This window comes from Thermobia domestica, chromosome 2, assembly GCF_964235325.1.
Source record: "Thermobia domestica chromosome 2, izTheDome1.hap1.1, whole genome shotgun sequence".
NCBI lineage: Eukaryota > Metazoa > Arthropoda > Insecta > Zygentoma > Lepismatidae > Thermobia > Thermobia domestica.
Window position 1 is genome coordinate 36,138,393 of NC_137455.1, and position 26,100 is coordinate 36,164,492.

At 34.2% G+C, this 26,100-nt stretch overlaps 1 protein-coding gene and 1 long non-coding RNA gene across 2 annotated transcripts; one reads left to right on the forward strand and one right to left on the reverse strand.

Annotated features, from left to right (window-relative positions):
* Positions 1-6,902: 6,902 nt before the first annotated feature.
* On the forward strand, positions 6,903-16,447 carry LOC145679669 (uncharacterized). The gene is made up of 2 exons (XR_014130498.1): positions 6,903-6,988; positions 16,241-16,447. It is a non-coding gene; the product is annotated as an uncharacterized LOC145679669 (long non-coding RNA).
* A 5,885-nt stretch (positions 16,448-22,332) lies between these two features.
* Positions 22,333-23,940, reverse strand: LOC145678977 (tRNA (uracil-5-)-methyltransferase homolog B-like). Its single transcript, XM_081749580.1, has one exon. The coding sequence runs from the start codon at positions 23,938-23,940 to the stop codon at positions 22,333-22,335; it is 1,608 nt and encodes a 535-aa protein (XP_081605706.1).
* Positions 23,941-26,100: the final 2,160 nt, after the last annotated feature.

The following is a 26,100-nucleotide window of genomic DNA, read 5'->3' on the forward strand; positions in this document are numbered from 1 at the left end:
CTAAGTACCGGTATTTCTCGCGCTTATTTATTGAAGAAAACGTGAATATTCCTTCTACGAGCGGCGGCATTACCGAAGGAAGTGGCAAAATTTTGAGCGATAATGAAATTGCAGAACTGATGAATGAGTCCGACACATATGGTTATGAGTTAGTTAGTAATGACATTGATTATTCTGTGCTTACTGGCGGCATTCCGGGAGTGAACAAGATAGTAACTCTGTTTCAAGTGAACCTGAGTTGCGCCCTAAAAGAAGAAAAAGAATCGCGTCGTTCCTATTTGAAGGCAGATTCTGATGTAGTTTGGAGCGGCAAAACCCAAGTAAATGCAAAACCCCTGTTTGGATTTGGATAACTGAATATTATAAAATTTAATACTCGGCCCATTAATTATTGCTGTAAGCGCGTAAGACGCTGTTGTCGCGGGTTACCGGTTGTGTTTCGTTACATCGTTGGTTTTCACAATTTCACATTGTCACTTTTCACTCACTTTGATGCTAAAGAAAGATCATTTTTGGTGGTTCCAGGGGGGAAGTCCTGGAGGTTACGGGTTGCATTCCCTCTTCATCCATTTCGTCTTTTGTTGATAGACCAGAAACTTTACGCTGCTCTGCTGCTCCTCGTCATTAAAACGATTTAGAAGTAACTATTACGAACGAACATTTTAAGGTTTCAATCTTTACTTTGAGACAACATTTTCATGATCATTAACGCACTTATATGTATTATAGCGTTGCACTTAACAACGTAAAAAGATGTGTAATACTATACGCAGTGTTATGTGTTTACCCGTCCAGAACAGACTTCATGGTAACAAGCTGTTGTCACACCAGGCACAATTGTCAGACTAACTTAGCTTTTCTTCCCGTCTCCTCGCGTTTCTTCGCAGTGGATCGGCTCACGATGCAGCCTGGTGATGTCAAAGCTAAAAATAGCTATGACAACTCATAGGCAGGAATTTTTAGAGACGAAGTTTGTTCTCTGTGCTGAATTTTAGCACCTTATTTGGGGAGACGAGAGGATCACCAAGATTTCCGTCACAGACGCGACGCACACACATATATGCATATTCGTCTGTTAACTGAGAGAAAAATTTCTTAAAAGTGCTTTTATACCAGGTTTACTTAAAAATTAAAAAATTCTTCATTAATAGCTATTCAATGAGCTGAACCATATGCTTACATAGGCGCTCGACAAGACGTTTGTTTTGAGGGAACAGAAAAACAAACAGAACCCTGCAGTACTGACCACTTTTCTATTGTCACCAAATTTCTTCTACTGGCTTTCAAAGGGTTAACATCAATTAAGTCTTCTTGTGATGTAACGATGAAAAATTTTTTAAAGTCCATTCGGAAGTATGGTGACGAACACGTGGGCCATATAAGACGAATTTCGGATTACGATTGGGACATAATTTTAATAAAGTTTATTAGTCTTATATTATATTAATATTTGTTGTTTTAAAATACTTAAGTGCCACAATTTCAAACACATCAAAATATAAACAAAGTTACTATTATTTTCTTTAAAATAGTATATTTGATAATTTGAATAACTAATTACTGGCATTGTTTACCATTAAACACAAATATATTATGCTTGTAAATATACTGAATAGTCATTGTAACATAAAATATTTACTAATGTAGTGCCTTGTACTCTTAAGTTTGACATGAATTAATGGTATTACTGCTATAGGAAAACATTCATTTTCAAGATTTACTTTCATTAAAAATAACTTCAAACATCTTGGAAAACTAACACAATAAATATATAAATGTTTTCATTAATTTTTTTTCGTGTATTAGTAGTATTATTTTAATTATCATTACTACTATGAGACAAAGATATGGCACACAATTTAAATTCAAGTAAGAATACACGTAAATATTTTCAAAATATTAGTTACGATATCAAATATTTTACTTAAATCTACAACAACACTAATTAATCATGATACTTTACATTTATTACATTCTGGTTAAAAATTGACCAAGAATGGACTGAGCAGAGGATCATTTGTCAGACCATTACACTTTTTAAAGTGTCTGCCTTCCTAAATTTAGAAGATACCACCCACATTAAAGTTATTTATTTCCAACCCGGAGATGAGGGTTAATAATAGAGTAAAAAGGTTGAAATTTAAAAGAATCAAAAAGAATAATACGAAAATTGCCTACGCCGGGCGTTACAAAAGTGGGAGGGAACCTCATCTCATCACTTGGTAAGCCACTTGGCATATTTTTCCTTCTTTGATAAAAAAGCTTCGGCCGTCCGGAGGTCACATAGTGGGTCACGGACGCCTACTAACGCCGATTGTAACAAAATAAGTATGTTTTACACAACTTTTTTTAAATTACCAAAATCATTGCCAGTGTCGATTTCATAAAATACAAGCAATCCTGCACAACGAAGTTTTTTGTTTATCCTACATCTACTGGAGGCTTTTTAACACAAAAACAATTTTGAAAGGTTTCATTTGCCAACAAACAGCTAATGTGAATGTGTAAACTACTATGTGGTTTTCACCAATACTGGTTGCTTTAAGAAGCAGTAGCTTAGAACACAGAGTTGGTTTCTCAATGATTACGATCGCTGCATTACACAAGAAATTGACTAACTTATCACTGCTTGAGTTGCAATTACTTTTCTTTCGTGATGTTTTTCTATACACACCAATTTCACTGTATTTAGATTGAGCACTAAATTGCCTTTTTCGTTTCACTCAGTTTTCCCGTTTACCTGTATGTTCGACTTTTGTTACTACGTCATGATCAGCTGATAGCACATCACTGATAGTAGTTGGTGATTGACATTTAATCTTGCTATTACATTGATTTTCAAATTGCTTAGGCGTAAAAGGTTTATTCACCCAATTACCACATTCTTCCTGAAAAGGTTTCTAATTTGTATTAATTGCAGGTGATGCGTGGTCAGCACCTGACTCCTTTACTAAATCATTAATTGCTAAGTTGCTAGCATGATTCGATATGAAATTTTGATCACCTTTTTCAAAAATACATGCAGAATATTGATTAGAATGGTGCGACGAAAACAACTTCACGTTTACGGCTACTTGTCTGAGCATTATTTTGACTATGACATTTATTTTTCAAAGAAATTTTACGAACAAACGTGGAAAATTTAGAAAAACAATACAACATACGTTTGACTTTTTTAAATTTTCGTCTGACTTTATGTACTGGCTTTTTATGTTGCCGGTGCCTTTTGCTATAACGAGCTTGTAAATTATATTTCCTTACAATTTGACAAACAACATTTCGTAGCCTACTAAAATTTTCTTGACAGTTTTTTTAATTTCTTTCCCCACGTTACTGAGTTATGGTTACTATCATGAGGCCTACCTGGCATAAAGTCATTTTTACTATCTTTTAAATTGACAATTTGAGTACAAATGACTGCGCAGAAAGTAACGCATCTCATTTGTTTCACCTATATTTCTTTAACTTTCAACTTACAGCTTAAAAATTACTCTTCTCTTGACGGACCTCTACAACCGTGACAGACACAAAAAAACAAGTTTTGTGAAATGGAACACATTCTAATTTACTGGTTAGCAAGGTGCCAGGGAAGAAATTTTGCTTTAACAAACACAATACATTACAAGGATGCGTGAATAGGCTACTCTTGCTTTCATTTTCAACGCAATTTATTACTACTCTCGTAAACCTTTTCGTAGTGAAGCACGCATTGCACCCTAAAATCTTTTCGTTCCTTTACAAAACAAACAAACAATAGCGGGAACAGCTGGCTGCTGACTCACACGTGCAGCTGCGGTAGACGTGATCAACTTGATGGTTGAGGATCGCAGTCGAGAGACCTTTTCAACAGCTGGGTTGAGTTCGTTACTTTTTTCTTTTTCTGTTTTGCTCCTATCTACAATAACACTATTCGAAAGAGAGAGAACAAATTCGTTGGCCTTGTTTAACTCAACATTAACGTGACTAACAACAGGAATTATTTCTTTTTCTACCTTTAATTCACAATCAGACATTTCCTCAACCTGTTCAAATTAATTGTCAAAAAATTCAATGTTGGCTTGATTTTAAATAACAGCTGGTGGCTGAAGACTAACACATGGTAAAATAATACAACTCTCAACACATTCATTTTTCACTGCTCGTGCGTGAATTTTTTGAGCTACGGGAGCAACGTCACACAAAATACCTTCAAACTCACGTTTAACAAATTCTAAATTGCTTTTAGCAAATTTTATTTCTAATGGTGCTGTTTTACTTTTGCAATTCTCATTATTTTGAATACATTCTAACTTACTAACTTTTACAGAAGGATCCGCAAACGTTACAATTTCAGGAGAAACAGCAAACCAAACTCGTTTTGGTGGTACGGGTTCTCAGTTTGTCTTCCCATCAACACTGGAATCCTCATTACAACTAACATGGTGATACTTTAAAGGAAGTGGCTGGATCCACACCCAAAGAGAAGAAAGGGACAAGAAACTATCAAGGTGTGGATAGTATTTCGTATATGACGTCATTATAACTTAAGCCAATGAAATTTGTTGTATGATAGGTTCAAGGTTCAAGGTTCAAGGTATTTTCCTTCCTTCTCTTCGGAAGTTTGGATCCTGGAAAAAAAGAAAAAAAGTAAGTACTGTTTTTTTTTTTCATTTAACGTTTTCCATTTTCTTTTTCCACCAAAATTCAAGAAGTTCTTTGGTTTTTTCCATTTCTTTTTCACTTAGTTCCCTTCCATTTACATTAAAGCCTAGCCTCCAAGCTAATTTAACCAAATTTCCTTCCTCTTTCATTTCATCGATCCATTTCCATTTTTCCCTGATTTTTTGGGTTTTTTCACATTTTAGCAATATGTGTTCTAATGTTTCATCTTCTTTAAAACATAATTGACATTTTTCATTCACCTCTTTAAATTTTTTCAGTCTTACCCCTGTTTCAAGGCTCCCTGACCTGGCTTTGAAAAGTAAAATGCTTCCTAAATCATTGTTCATGTAATTTATTTTCTCATAACTCTTTTTATGTGTGTATATTCCTTTTAAACTGCTCTTCTTTACAACTTCTTCATACCACTTTTCCTGCGCTTTCTCTTTAAATGTTTTTTCTGTGATTTTTTCCCAATTTTTATAATTTTCTTCTCTATGCCAGCGGGTAGTTTGATCATACTTTCTTTCTAATTTCCTAACTCTCCTAAACCATTTCGTGTTCTCCCCTTTTCTCATATGTTTAGTGGCCTCATGCACCACTTTTACTAATCTTGTTTCTTCCATAAATTTTAATCTTCCCAGATATTTTACTTTACTCACACCTTCTCTTTTTTCAAAATCACTCCATCCCATTTCTCCTGTTATTGTTACATTTGCACTTAATTTATTTGCTCCTAGGGCAAACCTTCCTATTTGATTTTGTGCTTGTTGTAAAATACTCCTGGTTTTTTCCGTTAAAGTTATTACTTCATTTGCATATGTTAGCGCCGGTACTGCTACTTGTTTCCATAATATTCTTGATACCTCATATCTATTGTATGACCACATTGCTTTATTTTTTATAATTGCTGTATATTTTTGTACTTTATTTTTCAGTTTTTTTTCATGTTCAACTAAGTATTGTTCTCCTTCCTCAAGTGTGATTCCTAAAAATTCTATTTTTTCAGTCCTGCTTATTTCTATGTTTCCTGCTTGTATATTTTTATTCTCTATGTCTCCACTAAAAACCATGAACTTGCTTTTTTCTTCATTTATTTTTAGACCAATTTCTTCTCCTTTCCTAACTACTGTTTCTAACATTTCCTTAATATCTTCTATATTGTTACTCATCAGAGCCACATCGTCTGCAAATAGAGTGCCAGGGATTTTTCTTACTTTTTCTTTTCCTTGCAATCTTAATTCTAACCCTCTGTTTGTTTTGATCAATGCTTCTTCCACTTCATGTATGTATATGAGGAATAGAACTGGTGATAAAGGACATCCTTGTTTCAAACCTTTATTACTTTCTATCCATTTTGATTTTACGTTTCCCATTTCATATCTGTATTTGTTGTTCTTATATAATTCCTTAAGGAGCATAATAAATTTCTTTGATATTCCTATGTTTTCCATTACTTCCCATAATATATTTCTCTTGACTGTATCATACGCCTTTTCAATATCTATAAATGCTACTATGAAATCTTCTTTTCTTTCTCTGCATATTTCTATCAGTTGTGTTATAATGTAGATGTTATCTGTTGTTCTTCTATCTGTTCTGAATCCATTCTGTAACTCACTTAAAATTTTGTTTTTCTCTAGCCAGTTCATTAACCTATCTCTTAGAATAATTGCAAAAAACTTATATACGCAGCTGGTAATCGCTATTGGTCTATAATTTTTTATATCATGTTTATCTCTACCTTTTCCTTTATATATTAACTTAATCTTCGTTTGCTTCCAACTTGGAGGAATGGTTCTTGACTCAAGTATATTATTCATAATATTCTTTAAACTTTCCAAATATTTATTATCTAAGTTTATTAACATCTCATTTGACACTTCATCTGTTCCTGTTGCTTTTCCTCTTCTTAGCTTTTTCCTAGCCTTCTCTATTTCCATATTTTCAATATCATTAGTTAAGTCCTGACTTTCTTCTTCTGCACTCTCATTACTCATTTTTGCTAATTTATTTGTTTCATTTTTCGGTTCTTCACAATTTTGTTTCATCGCCCAATCTGTTAAGTACGCCTCAATTTCCGTCCTGTCCTTCATTATTTGTCCCTTTTCATTTCTAAGAATAATTTCTTTTTCTGTTTCGTTTTGCTTTTTTCTAACATATCTCCAGAATCTTTTCCCTGCTTCTCTCCCTCCTGACTTTAAGTTTCGGCATGGTTTCAGCGGAAAATTTATAATTGAACGCTATTGTTTATTGTTTGTGAATTTGATTTTCAGTTCTTTTTTCGAAAAATTATTTGTCGAGAGTGAGTGAAGCATGTTGCAAACCACGCTGTATAGTTTATGTTCAGGTGTAGTTCTAATTTTGATAGTTATAATTTTTTCTAAACATTTTTTGAAATTATTTATGTAACTGGATCTACCAAGAAATGTGACTAGGGCTCTTAGAAACTTACTATTGTGTAGTGTGTAAAAGTTAATATGTATGTTTTAGAAAAGTAGTTACTTATTAACATGAATTGCCTGTTATTGTTTTAAGAATAAAATCGTTTAAGAATTAAACATTCGGTATGTTTTTGGAACTGGGGGATCTTTTCTGTATTATTTTATGGTTTGGGTAGGTTAGTTTAGGTCAGGTTAGAATAGGATATTTGGGGCATTACACGAGCAGACGGTTCTAGCAAATTTTCACACGTTTATTGCAGCCATGAACCAACTAAAAAGCACGAATGCTATCTAACCGAGTCTAACCTCAAACTCCGAGCAGAGCAAGGGTGTTTGTCCGTAGGGAGCAGGCGCGTCAGCGACGGGTAGGGTTCATACTCTTAAACGAGGATAGTGGAGAAATACATAAATTATCCGCAATAATTTTTACGTGGTGATTTTATCAGAATTCTACTTTCTTCCTGTATTTTCTGTGTTTTTGATGGTTTAGACTAGGCTAGGTTCGGTTAGGTTATGTTATGTTATGTTAGTAATTACACTTACGTAACATCAACTCATTTCTCGTGTAAACATGGTGATTTTACCCGATTTTCGCCCCCTAGTTCCAAAATTATCCCAAACATTCGTGTCTAGGACACGCGTACAAGTTTATAGAGAGCATTAGAAAGAATTGTTGAAAATTTAACAAAAAATATTTAAACAATTCCCTACTCTTACAAAACATTGTGCATGGTAACATGATATGCAATCGGCATTACTTGAGGAGACTGTTCTGTCAATTTACATTTTAAGGTTAGCTTAGATTAGGACGAAAAATGTTTCGGCATTTGTGCTGTATCGTGAGACCATATAACATTCGAATAAAGAACAGGCCTATGTTTAGCAGAAGGGATCCAGCACTTTTTTCTAAAAAATGTTACAATTTTGGTAATTTCTGTTCGCATTAGATTAGGTTAGTTTATATTATGTTAGTGTAGGGGTCCAGCATAATTTTCCAGAAAATGATAGAATTTTGCTGATTTCCACTAATATTAGGCTAATTCAGGTTACCTTACATTAGTTTAGGTTACGTTATGTTACGTCTAAGTACTTGTATCATCCATATTTCCTGTGTTTTGTGCGTGCTTCTGGACCCCTTCTGCGAAACATACTCGAAAATAGATACCAAAATGTACTACATTTGGTTCCGTTGGTTAGATTATATTAGCCTAGGTTAGGTTCAATTACCTTCTAAAATAGATGCGTAGAAACGTTTATGATTTGTAATAAAAAATTACTATTTGCAAATAAATACGGGGCCTTGTTTAGTGATGGAAGGGCCATCTGTTCACCTACTTTTTTGCGATACTCTACTCAGATTCGGTCGTTTTATGGTTCCATACGATAAATTAGGTTCTTACCAATATTTAATTCACATAGTATTGCCGAGCGAGCGTTAGTGAGTTAAGGCGTGTTAGAGCCCCGGAGGCACGTTGTTTTCTGTCTTTGTTACGAAGGTTTCACTTTCTTTTCCCACATAAGTCACTATAAAGTTCAAGTTCGGTAAACTAGAAGTAATTAGTTAAAATTTTCATAACACTTTACTCAAACATCGATTGCCAGTCTTTGCCCCCCATCTCTAAACTGTTAACAAATATGGCGTTCGGATGTATGACAAAAACTAAGGTGCAAAACACAAACCATCTTGTGCTAAATAACCACTAAAAAGCACGATTGCTATCTAACCGAGCAGTCAGTCCAGGGCGAAGCTGGTGGTCCCGCACTGGGGTGCGTCCGAATAGAGTAGGCGCATTAACGATGGTGGTTATGCGAATGAGCGAGGGTAGTGAAAACAGATGGTTTTTGCAATATTATTTGTTATGGTTTATACAATATGAGTTTTTAATTATTGGAACAGATTAAGGATAGTCCGTCATGAAAATTACGGTAGTTGTATGGATAAAATGAATGAATACATATGACAAAGGATTGTATAGGATACTAAATTCCACTATCGGAGGAAGTTTTCAGAATGTAGGAAACCAGTATTTCATGTTTACAAGTGTGAAACAATTACAACTGGGATTAAAATGATTGCGTGCATATCAAAGACGACTGTGTAACAAACTAATACCATCTGCGAAGTATTTCTGTAACGATGTAGGAAACTTAGAGCTCCCTCGTGACTAAGCGGTTAGCGTACGCGCCTTTGGTGTGAGAGACCCGAGTTCGATTTCCGCGCGAGCTCATGTGGTTCGGAGTACACGTTAAATTGCAGGTCCACGTCTCACATAGCCTCGCTGCTCAAAGGGACGTTCAACTAAAATCGATTCTAATCGATGTAGGAAACTTGTAGTTTTACTTTACAACAATAGAGCTACTAGTGTGAAACCAGTACAGGTACTCTAGCCTATGAGATTCTAGGCGATATCAAGTGTTTTTTGCGCTGTCTTTGATTTTGTGCATTTCCCGTCGTTGGCGCGCCTGCGTCCTGCAGATCCAGTTTTTCGTTACCCCGCAGGCCACCCAGCACAAGTTAGCGTGTGCTGTTTCCGCGATCGCTTTTGTCGCATACTTTCAAACGCGTGTTTATGCCTATAAGGCAAAATTGTCGTAGAGTGAATCTTCACCCATGAATGCAAATCCTACCTAAGAAACAGTTTTTAAGGTACTATAGTGAATTTCATAATACTATAGTGAAATAATTGAATATAGTAAGATATTAGGTACTAGGATAGCGCATAGTCATTTCTAGGGCACATTAGTTTGTACACATATTGTGTATGGTGTTTATACACGGAAATGAACGTTTTAATTTTACGTCGCATGTTTATGCCCTTTGGGCTAAAGGAGGCGTATAATTAGAAAACATTGTATGGAATGGCAATATGGGAGTAACCGAAATAACCCGGAGAAAACCCATGGACACGGTGCTGTCCACCACATCGAAACAGATTTAGCGCACCAGAGCTATACCCACCAATGCACCATGCCTTCCTCGTTATGTACTAAGTATTAAATATTACCTATGAGTTTTACAAATTCTGCTATTCTTAAACTTAGTGCCCGCCGATGTAGTTATCATATATAGTATTTTACCGTATGTTTCTTGCAGCTACATTTACTGTTCCTTGCAAAAGTGTGAAAGGACGCTAGATTTGGTGTGCCCTCTCATTCTAAATAGTTAACACTTTTGTATGTTTAGCATACCATGTTTTAACTTTTTGTATTCCACCTCTTGCAAACCAAGTTCATGAACAGTATGGCCTATTGTAGTGCGAATCACGACGGAGGTTTGAAATCAGTGCACTAGGTGGGTACGCAGACCATCATGCAGGATAAATCCTTACAATATAGGCCATTTCTACCAACTTATTCAGCTCGAGAAGAGTGGAATTACTGGACCATACCACCAGTTTTGGCTATTTTGCTTTTATTTAGAACTGTTCTTGGTATTGATACTCTACATTGATTTGTTTTAAAGTGTACCGCCCACGATAATAATCTGAGGCTAAGGAAGACGCTAATCATGATCACAAACGAAATAGTGCTATGATGAAAGTAGGAGAAACCCGACAAAACTTACCCACACGGTGTTTGACTACCACTAAGCCCACTTGACGCGAGCTGGGTTCAAACCAAGCATCCACGCACGAGAAGTGATCACTCTGATATACATTGATTAACTTGCTCTGGTTCGTTTGCATGTGCAAGGATATATAATCACTTACGGAATAGTAACGACAGTCCATAATCACAACTCTTTTTACGAATACAGTAATCTGTTTCAGATGTAGTTCAACTATGAACGGTCTTATCTTGTATCCCGAATGTTTCGAGACTTTCTATGTTTGAGTGGTTTACTATATATCGTAAAGCATCGATCAACAATTATTTCATTCTACTTTACTTTCTAATTATTTGCATATACTGTTCTACTTTGTACGCTCGGTCGTTCCAAAGGAACTCTTATTATGCACGTGTTACTAAACAATTCACCCGTATCTCACGGCATAGGTATTTTAACTACACGAAGCTAAATTGAGTCAATACCTATAGGTGAATTGTAGGAAATCTGTATAAATCCTTGCACGGAAACTTAAGTTTTGCTATAATTTAGCTCCAGCCCAAAAGTATGGAGGCCACAGTGACTTAGCGGTAGAGCCCTCACCTACTGTTCGTGGGGCTCTGGTATATTATAAATTATAAAAACGAAATTACGGGTAGATCTAGATGCAAGGAACACTTGAGTTGCATATATTAATACTATTTTAATCATGAAATCGTAGTAATGTAATAAAGTGAAAATCTCAACTAATGGCTTATCAGTATTAAGTGGGTACGCTAGCTTGTTTCATGCCATCATAGGCAGCTATATAATCGAAATATAGTTAGGAAATTGTAGTTTTGTATAATGTCAGTCGTAAATGTTAACTATGAAACTGTGTTTGTAAAGCGACAATGAAACACTCAATTGAAATGATATATCCACGTCCGACAATCAACTAAAAAAGCAGTAATTGCTTCCAGTTGTTTTAAGAAATCTGTGTTTTGGCATTTCAAACGTTTATTTGGTAACACTAAACCATCGTAGAGACTTTGCATACGTATATGCTGCAATATCTCCTGCACTTTTGCAACCCTTATATATAAACATTCATGTGTGTAATGTCCGATCCCGTCCACTTTTCACTCATGAGTAGTTGATAGGATAGTTCGTCTGTTTACCTGGTGTACTTATTTTGATTTCCTTGAATGTGATTTTTTCCCCTACAATTAGTACTGAGTGTATAATTTTATTTATTTATTGTTACATATAAAATGCACATATGAAGTACGCTGTTTTTCGTGCCCTGCACAACAGTACTCGTTCAAAGTAACAAGAACCGACTATGACCGTAAACTTAAAATGTTCTCATATACATGCAAGGATTACTTTTATTATGAGTGGGGAATCTATCCTGGAAATTCCATCCACCAACGAATGACAAAATTCTTTGCTCTTGTTTCATTATTCTTGTGTTCTTATAATGGATATATTTCTATATATATAAATGACCTTCATACATGTAGATTCAGTTCCGTGGGGAATGATTGATTATTTGGTTAAATTAAAATCTAGCACAAAACAGTAATTTACTAAAAGAATGTATTGATGGAGACCTCAAGACTTTACATTGTGTAAGAGAAGAATTTTATATCTGTAAGTAGATTGGACATATTTTTCGATAATGTAAAATTTTAATTTCACTATGTGAGTTTATGCGGGTCAGATGTTCGTAATGCACGATCATACACATTCATCTCGTATATTTGGAAAACGTAATCAGACTACGTTAGTTTAATTCTTTTTAAATAATTTTCTGCTTTAAATTTTGAAGTACAAAAGAGGGTAGTTGCTCTTCCCGCTGGTGTAGCGGCTAGCGCGCGCCTTTGCTTACACTGGGGTTAATCTTTAAAATCGTGTACCATTGACTTCTGTTTGTGTTGCTTCTCATCTGGAAAGAGGTGTAATCTCATTAACTAAAGTTCATTCAACGAATCTTCTGATCCTGATGTAAACATTACAGAATGGTATTACTCCGCCAGTCATCGGATGATTGGCTATCGGTCAGCGCTTCTTTCGAGAAGCACGTGCTTGTACCCTGTCGGCGTTTTATATATTCCTCGCACGCAGCCATACTGTAAACCGTGATTCGCGCGTGAGGTGGGTCAAAGCCACTTTCTGCGCATGCGCATTCTCTTTTATTGCATTAATTCAATTTAGTTCTTAGACACAGTGTTGTTTCTGTTCTGTAACTGTAAGGAAACTGCATTTCTGGTAATGAGCCTTACAAGCAACAAAAACATTGAAAAACAGCTTATTTGACAATGGACTATTTTCTTCTGCCGCATAGATGTTCCAAGGCTCTTGAACCAATAAAGTGAAGCAGTTACCACGTGTATCTGTTTATATGAGATACTGAACGTTCCTTGAATAAACTATAACTAGAGGGGGGGGGGGGGTGCACGGTGGCTCAGTGTTAGAGCGTTTAACTGGTACGTCGGGTATTGATTCCTGTCCCAAGTAAGTTTATGGTAGACATGTCCGTGGGTTTTCTCGGGTACTCCAGTTTCCTTGCAAAATCCCATTTCACCATTTTTTTCATTCATTATTCACTTGCGTTAATCATTCGTCTCCTTTAGCTTCAAGAGCATAATCGTAGAAAGTTAAACTGAAAGATTTTCGTGAACTGAACTCAATAACCAGCTGATTCAGACCACAGCATGTGATCCCAATAGACAATTGGATTATTATTATTATTATTATTTCAATTTTTACTGAAAACGTTACTTGCTGGTACCTTGGAAAAGTGAAGAAAATAACCCGTCGACATTTTTAACGCAACTTAGAATAATGTCACTCGTATATCTATAATTGGATTTCTTTCTCATTCTGAGCAAATTTACCGTTTAAATTCAATAAATGTACCAAAAACTCTGGATTCAGTCAATTATAGATCCCCTTTGAGTATTGATAAAACACTCGTGCAGGGTTCCTACTGGTCAAGGAAGTCAGGGAAATTTTATAAAATATATTTTTCTCATTTTTCTAACATTACTTTTACATCAGTTTCAACTTAGCCAACAATTAAAGATCACGGTATGGAACGTTGCTCACATTTTTATGGGTGCTAAATGAAGTGTACATATGAGCAATTGAATACTATTTGTCTTTATAGAATATATAAATATTTACCGTTATTTATTCCCTATTTATATATCAACATCATCCGTCATGAAAGTCAGGTAATTTGCTGCCGAAGATCAGGTAAATAGACTTCTCCAGATCAGTAGGAACCCTGTAATAGGTTAAAAGATTAATTCGTGTATTATTTGGTGCATTCTGGAGTATATGAGACGAAATGCAAATACAAGAATGCGTACATAATAATTTCAAAAAGGAATATTCTAACCAGAGTGACCATAAGGTGAAGTTCATATGAATACTTGTAAAACAAATTTTAAGTTATGCTCAATCCATATAACAAATCTGGTAATAGCTGTTATGAGTGAAAAACGCTTTTTCTTTCCTGGTTCATTTTTGAGCCTTTGCTTGACCTCTTGGCATCTGTAAAAAATTGTGTACCAAAGTTCTGTTTTTCTTCACTGAGTTGAATAATAATATAACGATTCTCCACTACTTCTAGAAATAAATAAATATGTATCAGATATATCATAAAGACTAGCAGTTCGTACAAGAGGTATATCATGTGAATTACAAGATATATTCAGGAAATAGTAAAGATTTTGAAAGTTATAGGGAGCATCGTTCGAAAAAAAAGTTGTAGTTAAACTATACTCCTACATCCATATATACATTTGAGAATTAAAAGAACTATCAGTACCATCTCCTAGTTGTCAATTTGAAGTGATAGCAAATAGTCAGCTCCATCTGACCAAATTTCAAGCAACCCCTAATAATGATTTATAATTTAACTATAAAATCTTACCTTGTGCAACTACTTCCATTCCTGTTTAAGTCGTTATCCTCACAATATTTCGCTCTTTTCTGGAATCATTCCTGAATCTCAGACATAATGTTAGCAGGAATCTACTTTTTGATAACATTGTTATATCACTTCATAAGCTGTAAATAGAAAAATCTGCACAAAGTGTTCTACAGTACACTTCTGTAAATTATATTCACCACTCCTGAGCTTCATGCCGACTTTTTCCTTCACAGGTTTTGAAGTGATGTAGTAATGTACTCAGAAAGTATATTCAGGCTAGCATTACGCCTGCATTTTGAGAATGGTTCCAGAGAGGATCGAAATTTTGTGAGAATAATGAATTAAATATGAATAACAGTTATGCGTACAAAGTAAGAGTTTTAAACCATGTACCCAAGAGCACAGTTTAGTAACTATAGCTACTTTAAGTATTGTAATTTCAAAAGATTTCAGTGCCATGCCTAATTTTGGGAAGTAGGTAAATAATACGTCTTACTCATTGTCGAAAACAGTGAAAAAATTCAAACTCGAGACTACATTTTTCATAAATGTAGATAATTTACGTGTGATTTGTTATTACAAATATGTAGTGCTGATAACTATAAATCATACTTTGCTTTCTTCCTGGTGTAGTAGCAGCACGCGTGTTTTTGGCAAGCGAGGTATCGAGTCGTGGGAGAGCATCGAACGCACTGCAGTGGTTCCAGATGCTACTTTAAATTGTAGGTCTCGTCTATATAATCTAGCTGCTGATAAAAGGAATAAATACAAATTAAGTAACCAATCAATTTAGATTGTTTGTATTCTTCCGGAGATAGAAACAACACACAATAGTACTGTTAGAAAAAAAGTACAAAATTAAGTGCTTATAGTTATAAAATTATTTTGAATTTTAATGTGGTCTTCCCCTTCGTGGTGATGTATGGGAATGCGTTTTCTTTTCTTTCTTTCTGTTCTTAACTAATGTTTTCTAAAAATATCTAGCTTCGTTGCAACCTACATGAGTTTTATATTTTAGTTTAAATGTCTCTCTGCTATGTGAGTTGACTGGGCTATTTATAGCTAAGCTAAAAATTGATGTGGTAACAAAGAAGCGAAACATATATATTACAATACGATCCACACTACTACTTAGATTTGTGTTCAAAACTTTACTATACTGGTTTTTAATGTGTATCCTGACGCTATATCCTAGAAGTGTTATTGTGTTCCAGATGGAACATATTTCTGTGTAATGCGTGTGAAGCGTACGGATTTCGAATGCAGTAACTTCTGTTTTTTTACATCATATCTCCCTGTGTTTTAATGCAATTTGTTTCCTTTTGTTCCCTGATGTAGGTCAACGCTGAGAATTGCGCCTTTATCGGGTACAGAACCTGGGTATTCAAATTATGTGGGTATCTGAAGGATTAATATAGCATATCGGGTTTAGACAAGTACTTATCTAGTTTCTCCCTTCATGTAATGGAGATTATATTTTATTTTCCAGTGATTTCTGTCTCTGCGCTCTGACCTTCATCTAGAAAAGATCCGTTAGGTTGAAACTTCTACAAAGTTTGGAACTCATATTAAACTTCTATAAAGTAACAATTTAAAAAAGAATCTGTACATGGTATTGTTTTATTTCAGAGTAGATAACTTTTGCATTTGTTACTAAGTAAAACTAATAATTAATGTTTTTTATAGGTGTAAGAAGAGAAACGTATTTACAAAGGAGCTAGCAAATCATCTTGTGCATGAATAACTGCTTCAAAGAATCTTAATACATGGTACTTTATGAATATTAATTTTGAATACTAATTTTGAGTACTCAGTGATTTTAGTGATAAAGGCTCTTCGGCTTCAAGAGCAGGCGATGTTCCCTCTTCCATTTAAAATTCATCTTTTTATGTGGATCATATCGAAATTATCGGAGAATGAAAGCGTCTAGGATCCATAAAATGTATCTTGATTAATAAAATGTGTTCCCTGACGTCATCTCAAATATATATTTTGTGTTTTATCTGATTGTTGTTGACTAACCTGTTTGTCAAAACACAAATTATTTTCTATATAGTAGTTCTATTGATCATTGAGTATTAACTATTTGTTTGTTTACCTCTCCGTGAGTACGTTACTAATTTTTTCTTTCCACATTTTAACTTTTTCATATACCACTATTTTCTGAATAGATTGTGGATTGTTTTAACTGTTTGCAAACTTTGTAGGCGAATCTTAGGGCAAAAATCGTCACGTTCTTAATGCGTTGTAACCAGCAGAAAATGGAGAACGTTTCAGCTGTTATTGGAAGAAGTGCTTTTTGTACAAGTAAATGGGAAATTTAAAAAAAAAAAACTATATAATAAACTAAATTTTCAAACAAGGCATAAAGATTATAAGTTTAAATTAGTTAAGATATATGATGGACGGAGACCCGTTAAACTATTTTTTTATGATAAGTATGTCGGTGTCAGGATTAGAAATTCTAAGTCGGAAAGTTTCCACCTGATCTTTGCACTAACTGGTATCGAATTTCTCAATATCTCGCAATAACTAGGCGATTTGGTCAAATAGAAATCAAAAGACTTCTTTTGACTATAAACTTCAACCTGGCAGAAGATATTGCAGTACCAGCTCTTCCTTGTGTAAGAGCTTCCTTAGAATAAGTAATAAAAATTGTTGCTCACTTGATATCATCTATTTATCGTTTATTGCATTTTGTTTATGTGTAGGCAAATAACTAAACAAGTAGCTTCCATTGTATGTGATTTTTAAAATTAAAATAATAATAATAATAATAATAGAGTATATTATGAGTTTATAACTAAGAAATCAGTCATACTGAGAGTATACGTCTTGAAATGACGTAAGTAGTTCTCTATGATGCAAAATATATCAAACTTCATGTGGTTGGCTAAATAGAAAGCCATGAATTTGGTAAATGTACTAGTTAAAAGTATATTATTCTTAAAAAATAAAGTGCTTTTCCTGGCTAGTGTTTGTGAACTCATTTTATTTCTTCATTTGTCCATATATTACGTTTTTATCCGATTCTTTTAAGAAATTGTGTTTGGAAGAAGTTTCAGACGTCACAGTACTCTTGAGAAACCGATGAATCATGCTTACCGAGAAAATATCTCTCTCAAAATTCCGTGTGTGTGTTTTAGAATAACTGGAATTGTTAGAAATGTATGTATGATTTGCACACACTTCACAGAGAAAATGGAGCCAGTTGGATATCATTTTGTGGTGCTTGCGATCAGATTCTAGCATCCATTTTGATATCTTGCTGCGGTCTATTAATATCGTCGAACTTTTCCAAGCTGATTTGGAAGTTTGTTAAACAATTCATCTATTTTTCTTGTTAGTTCATTGACTTAAGTGTAAATGAATATTACCGTCAATTAATATGTATTTACATCTTTTGCATTGTAACACTGTGTATGATGCATGTATAGAGTCTACAAAGGTCTGATCATGTATTGGGAAAAAAATATATAATAGTGTTATCTTCAAGTAAATGGCAAACAGGTGTCTATAAATTTTCTCACAGGCTCAATGATCAGCCAAAAAGAAAGATAAAATAGTAAGCATTTGATACTAAAGTTATCTAAGAGTATTATCAAAATTATTTTTCCCATTTTGATACTGAAATAACTATTTTGTTCGAGGTAAAGAAGGTAAAATTATAGTTGTCTAATATTTCTTAGCCTGGATGCACATCAGTAAAAAGTGTAGTGAAAATAAAAAATCACCTAACTTGTCTTATATACATTCAGCTGAAATTATGAAATGTAAATGTAATTGGAATACAGTAAATTGTAAATTAAAGTAAATTATTTGTATTGTTAGGTGAATAACAAGTAAATCTAATAGACTATGATAGAAGAACAATAGAAATAAATGTGGAGCTCTTAATAAATGCTTGCAGGAACATGGATTTAAAAGTAAATGCAGAGAAAACTAAATAAGTGAAAATTCGCCGGGATCGTAATACTACAAATTATGGATACGTCAATATATCAAACAATACTATAGACAAAGTGATACTTTCAGATATCTAGGATTGATATTAACAGACCAATCGACCAGACCATATCTACGAAGAAATTAAAATGTCGACTGTAAGCAGAGAATTCGTATTTTATTCAGTTCAAAATCTTTTGTCGATGATTTTTAAGCTTAAAATATATAAAATGACATTCACACCTGTTGTTTTGTATAGTTGCAAAACATGGTCGCTAACTCTGAAAGAACGCAAACTGAAAGTACTTGAGTACAAAATACTGAGGCAAATATTCGGACGCAAGGGGAACGGAAATGCGGAAACTTCAGAACGAGGAACTGCGTAATCTACCCCGTTTGCCAAACGTTGTTAGGCAAGTTTAGAAGGCTCATGTGATGTAGCAAGAATGAAATTAGGAACTATCTCAAAACTTTAATAGGAAATCCAGTCGGAAAACGTCCAGTAGGAAGATCTAGATGCAGATAGAAGGACAATATCAAGATGGATCTCACAAATATAGGAATACAAAATAGAAACTGAATCCAGTTTGCTTAAGAACAAAAGTCAATGGAGAGCTTTTGTGAATGTGGTATTGAACCTCCGGGTTCCGTAGGTTGTAGAGATAGTTTAAGTGAATAATAATGGTAAAAATTCAAGAATAAAGAGATGAAGCGGAAAAGATAATTATAATTGTTCCTACATGTAAAAGTAAATCTTTTATCCGCGCTTTCTTCTGTTTCTCGCAAAAATTCGCAAAACATAATCTCTCTATGACTTACGGTTCCCGAGAAATGACTTCTTAAATTTCCGAAATTCGAACTTTTTTGGCCAATATTTCGGGGACGGTAACCAGTTGACCAGTGGCCACCTGTTACTATTTGGTACCAAAATGTTCACCATCTTCATAGGTATTGATCAACACCAATATGATCTCTCTATGACTTACGGTACCCGATATATGGCACCTTAAATCTCCCAAAATCGGAACTATTTTTTGGCCAATATCTCGGTAACGGGAAGACATAAAGAGATTGTAATTCTGTTAATCAAAACATAAGAGGATGGTAAACATTTTTGTACCGATGTTAACTGGTGGACAATGGCCACCGGTTACTATTTGGTACTCACCATCTCTTAGGTATTGAAAATCACCAATATCATCTTTCTCTAACCTATTGTTCCCGAGATATAGCTCCTTAAATCTCCGGAAACGGCAACTTTTTGGCCAGTATGTCGAGAACAGTAAGATTGACGCGAGAAATTCCATCACTTCCTCAGATAGTTTCTGATACTCTATCGATTGGAGAGCTCAAAATTGAAAAAATCACAAATAACAGACACACCCACACACACAAACATAGAGAATTCAGTAACGAACTTTCAAGTTCGTTGAAAAATATAATAATTAGCTCATTCTCTGAGGTTATTGACAAAGGAACATTTAACTTGTACCCATTTTTGGCTGGTAGCTGTCAGTATTACAGTGTTTTGTATTACGACTTCAATATTTGTGTTATTTAGTTGCATTGCTTAATTGAAGTACAGATTCGTGAGAAACAAGCAAAATATTGTAATGGTTTTAGATTTCTTCATCCCATCCTATGTTTTGAGTCACGGCATAGGAAATATACTTCTCAGTTAAGTCCATACAGCCTTGCAGCATGGCCTCTGATTGCAACATTTTCTACACTGATCGAATTTTTTCCCTCTGTGAGTTAACCCTACAGTGGTCGGGTGGAAAAAAGTTTCATAAATGGTCGGGCTGGGTCTGAGACCTAAGAAAATAAAACTGCATAATTAATTTGTAACCGAAATTTTTAAAAATAAAAACATACTTTTATGTAATTACAAGTATTTTTAAAACAGAAAAAAACATTTCAGATCAAAACTGGTGTTTTGCTTTTTTTAAAAAAAATGTTTTTGTTTACGTATCTTTGTTAGTAAATTATGTGAGCTTTTCTAGAAAATTATAAAAAATAAATACTTGCTTAAATGTTGTTATAGATAAGTAATATTGTAAAAGACACAAGTTTATTTAACATAACCTAATGCACCACCTATGTTAAAATGTACTGAATACCAGGGGGTAAAGTGTTTTTTTTTTTTTTTTAATTTTTCATTATTGGCAAGATAATTATCTAATGGCGGAGTGGGTGGAGTTTTCTCAGCAGCGGCAGCAGATAACAATTCTTCACTCTTATCTTCTTCTTCACCAAGATCAGTGTTACTATCATGGTCAGTAAATAATTAAAAATCAGAATCATCCAGTTCAGTTTCATCATCATATAAAATTCTATGAATTTCTCTCACAGAAAGTGTTCACGTTCTACTATGTTCTAAAATTGCTCAAAATACAAACTGAAATGTTCTTCGTTTATACACACTCAAAAGATGTCGAATAGGTCATCGCAATAAAAAAGTAAACTTCCTACAAAAATCCCAGTGTGATTAATTCCAGTTTCAGGTTTATTGAAACGTGGACTCCTTCCAATTTGGTTGTTCGAACTTCTTAATAACTAGCTAAAATACTGTTTTTCGCACTGGGGGGATAAGGTATATACAATGTATCATTTTTTATGGCAAACAAGTGAATGAAATAAATTAGGAAGAGTTGCCCATGCAGATATGAATTTCACACACACACACACACACACACACACACTCACATATATATATATATATATAATTCATATCGACAGGGGCAGCTTTTCCTTATTTCCTTAAAAAATGATATATATATATATATACAATAATTGTACGAAGAGCAATGCATACTCTGTTGCCCTCGTCAGTCTCGAACAAGTTGCTATGTCAAGGTGTCTACTAAAATCCCAAAATGAAATTTCGTGACTTTTTCGTGACCTTTTCTTTACCAAATCATAAAATTTCCTAATATTTTTCAAGAGCGAATTTGGGTGGGGATTACGCCGAATTTTCATCCATGCGATAGAAACTTTGCTTGCGATTTGATAGCGTCTAAAGCTGATCATAGACATTTTTGGTGGTGAACTTTGACGTTTTATAGAATAAAATTTTCCAATCTGTACTTACATTTGAACAGTTAAAAAAAAAAAAAAAAAAATCGTTACCCAAAAGCTAAATTTCGTGACTTTCATGACCATTTTCTGATTTTGTGACTTTCGTGACCGATAGACACCCTGTATGGCCCATTTTGCCTAAACTTGAGTTCAAATGTCGTAAGGACTGTTGTCATTCAGCTTAGCAGTCCCAAAAACTATGGATTCGACACAAATACCAGTCATTTTGGACGTGATTTTTCAGGCCCCCATGTAACGAGAACTATTATTATTTATCTATATATTATTATTATTAAATATATATTATGAACAGCAAGACTTTGTATAATATATTAACAGCTTACGTTTCTTTTTATTTCCAAAAGATGACTCCTTGAAACCATTACATCACAAAATATTTTCTCAAATATATTTCTTCTTGACATCAACTATATATCTTTTATAACAACCATATCAACAAAATCTATCGACAAAACCTTTTCTTTTTCAAAATGCATATTTCTGCTCAATTATTGCGCCTCTGATCATTACATAAAACAGGTACAGATTGATAATATTATTTTACATCGTTATATAATTTGGCGCTCGAACGGGAATTACGTAACAGTAATACTGTGAAGGAAAGAACCCTGGATAAAAAAAAGTTTCCAAATATTGATATTTTGAATAGCCCTCGTATGAATTTAAAAATTGCATTAATACAATTATTTTTCTTCTCTTATCCTTATATATTCATATTACAATATTATATTCTTTTATATAATAATCAACTTCCGATGAAGTCCAGCTCTAGGTGGATCTACAATAACAAGTATCTTCTTTTCAGATACATTCTCCACTACGGTGAGCAAAATATCTTCAGCCTGTCCAACAAAATACTCGCTGTTTGTGGTGTCATTCTTTACAGCATTGGTTCTTGCATCTTCAATTGCATGGTTCGACATTTCTATGCCAAAAATTTGAACACATTTCTTAGCAAGAGTAGGTTCAATCTCTCTAGTGGTACAACACACATCTATCAAGGAAGTTTCTTCGTCAACCTCAACCATTTCCGCGATTGAAGTATAAAGCTGCTCGACTCCCGAAGTATTCACTTGAAAATAAGAATCTGGAGATACTCGGAAATTCGTGTCACATATAGTTTCTTCCACGTATTCTTTTCCGAACAATAGCTGCAGTGGTGAGGGTCTCTCACATTCTTCCTTTTCAGTGAAGATCTGGAAATAGAACGATGTTATATTCAAGATGTTTCCTTCTCTGTTTTGGAAGTAATCTTTCAAATCATCCTTAATCTTCCCTATTTCCTCCTCATTCAGGGTTTGTGGATGCATAACTACCAACAGTATCAAATCGCCAGTATTCGATATTCGGACAGTCAATTGTCTCCAGTAACCTTCATGAGTCTCTGGAACAAATGACTTATCTGACTCTCGTATGTATTGTTGGAAGACCTTTACTGCCTCTTTCATTCTGTCAGGCAAATGTCTCAGAAAGTCTGTCGGTCCAATACTCATTGAACCTTCTTTGAAGCTAGCCAGTCGAAAACCCACTGTTCGCTCTTGCATCCCAGGGTTTATGCCCACTCTAAATTCACACTTGTTACGGTAACCATCAACAACAGCTGGTGGTTTAATTTCAATAAGTTCACAAGCAAGTCCTTCATTCTTCTCTTTTCTTTCTTCTGCCCAACCTGCCAAATCCAAATTCCTTCTCGGCAGCAAATCCGTCAGTCGCGTGAGCGAAGATTTTGTTTCTTCAATCTTTTTCTTCAACTTTTCTTCATAAGGAACATCCCACAAAGGTATTGTAACCTGTTTCATTCTATCTTCTACAGGTAACTCAACTTTCTTCTTTTTAGAATCCTTATCATCAGACTCTTCCAATTTTTGCTTACGTTGATCAGTTAATTCAACTTTTGCATTGAACTGTTCATTCATTAAGTCCAACTTAGAATCAATTCGCTGCGTCAGTTGTTGCGTGATTTCTTGAGACATCAGCTTTATTTGTTGACTTGTGTTGAGTTTCATTTCTTCGACTTTCGCTGTAAGTTGTTGATTTGTGTTAAGTTTCATTTCTTCGATTGTCGCTGTAAGTTGTTGACTTGTGTTAAGTTTCATTTCTTCGACTGTCGTTGTAATCTGTTGACTTGTGTTAAGTTTCATTTCTTCGACTGTCGTTGTAAGCTGTTCGACTGTCGTTGTAAGCCGTTGACTTGTGTTAAGTTTCATTTCTGCGACTGTCGTCGTAAGTTGTTGCTTCAATTGCATAAACATATCCAAAATTTGGTTAGTATTTACCATTTGCGACACGGTTTCTTCTATATTATCAGCCGTTGACCTATCGTTATTATGTACATTGGCCATATTGGTCTTGCGCTCAATTTTTCTTCCGCTACGCAAATAAGTATAATTTAAGTTCATAAGTCCGAACCCTGTCTTTACTAATCTTCAAGACCTTCACAGGGTCCCGGGATTCGTTGCACCATATGTAACGAGAACTAATATTACAAATCTATATATCTATATCTGTATTATTAAATAATAATAGCAGCAACAGCACTTTTATACGATATTAAAAGCTTACGTTTCCTTTTATTTCCAAAAGATGACTCCTTGAAACCATTACATTACAAATTCGAGCGACAAATTATATAACGATGTAAAATAATATTATCAATCTGTACCTGTTTTATGTAATGATCAGAGGCGCAATAATTGAGCAGAAATATGCATTTTGAAAAAGAAAAGGTTTTGTCGATAGATTTTGTTGATATGGTTGTTAGGTAGATGTAGTTGAATTCACTAAAAAGGATATTTGGAACGTATTTGTAATGTAATGGTTTCAAGGAGTCATCTTTTGAAAATAAAAGGAAACGTAAGCTTTTAATATCGTATAAAAGTGCTGTTGCTGCTATTATTATTTAATAATACAGATATAGATATATAGATTTATAGTATATGTAATATTTTCGTTACACCCAACCCTCTATGATTGATGAGTGCTGAAGTTGGACTTGAATGGCGTCGGGAGTGTTACTATTGATCTCAGTGACCCCAGAAAGTACGAATTTGGCAATAATTTTCGGTATCCTAGTCATTTATAATCTTTTGTGTATATTCCCCAGTGGTGAAATTTAATAAAAAGAGCTTCGTAGGTGATTAGATCTGGTGAAGGGATGTCTGTGTACAAAAATGTTGTGCTCCAAGTCACTCCTTTCTATGCGAAAACAGATCACACACTATTTCAAAGATAGAACTGATTACCGATTCATACTACCAACCTTCAACAAATGATCAGTTTCTATCTGTAATAAGATTCCAGAGACGTTAGTCGATTGGCACGTGAACAGAAAATTTCTGTCAATCATTATGTAGTTTCACAGTATTCCAAAAGTCCACGGCGTGATTTATTTATTCCATGTGTTCAAGGCAAGAGCAATACTACATAAGTCATGCAACTTTTGGCTCTCTTTTGTTTGAATAGTAAGCTTACTTTAGTAAGGCTTAAATGCTATATTTTTGTAATTACGAATTACATATATTTAAGTAAAATATGTGACAAAAGTAAACAGAATATTTTAAGTACTTAGTAATTCTTTGTCAACACATTGTTTAATTTAGGGATTATGGAAGCAAGGATATTATGACTATGGCCTTGTGTCCATCTTGAATAAAGAAAAACACAGCTTTTTTTTTACAAGGCTAGCTAGAATATTTATTATAAAAAATTAAACTAGAAATGTAACGGTTTCGGAAGTAAAGCACTTCCTTCCTCAGACTACACTCTACAACTGAAATCAGAAATAAAATTATATACAATAAAGAAAGGAGATCATTGTATAAGGAATCACTACTAATTAAAAGTTCACTTTTCTTTTTATAGCACTACCTCTCCCTCCGGGGAGGAGCGTAAGTGCCTTTCACCTGTAAAATTTGATGAGTCCCAACATAACAAACAACTATGAACTGATAATAGCCGGAAACAGCTTTCTAACAATAAAATTCGTGAAAACAAGACCTTGGAAACACCTGCTTGAAATAAAGAACTAAAAAAAATTAAAACTATAAAGCTTGTGACCTTTTAAAAGCATTAACATTATGCAGAAAACCATAAGTAAATAATGAAACCCTAAAATTAAGTAAATAACTAACTAACTAAATAAAGATATATATAAAATAATACATAAAGCAAATTAAACATTATAGTGTCCTTATATTTTACCTTCATGAAGCACGTCAGTGAAACCGGCCATGAAGTGAACTGGGAAGGAGCAACGGTAGTGGAATATGAATGGAGACGACTGGTTAGGAAGTGGAAAGAAGCTAAGAGGATAAAAAAGGTAGCCGATAAAGCTATGAACTGGAATAGTGGTTATAGTATTAATGAAGAGTGGGAGGACATTTTGCAAAAGGAAGAACGGAGAAAGAAGAGGGTAAAATATAAGGACACTATAATATTTAATTTGATTTATGTATTCTTTTATATATTTTTATTTATTTAGTTAGTTAGTTTACTTATTTTTA

Excerpts from the sequence above, each read along its gene's own strand:
- LOC145678977 (XM_081749580.1), bottom strand. The coding sequence starts at position 23,940 with ATGGCCAATGTACATAATAACGATAGGTCAACGGCTGATAATATAGAA.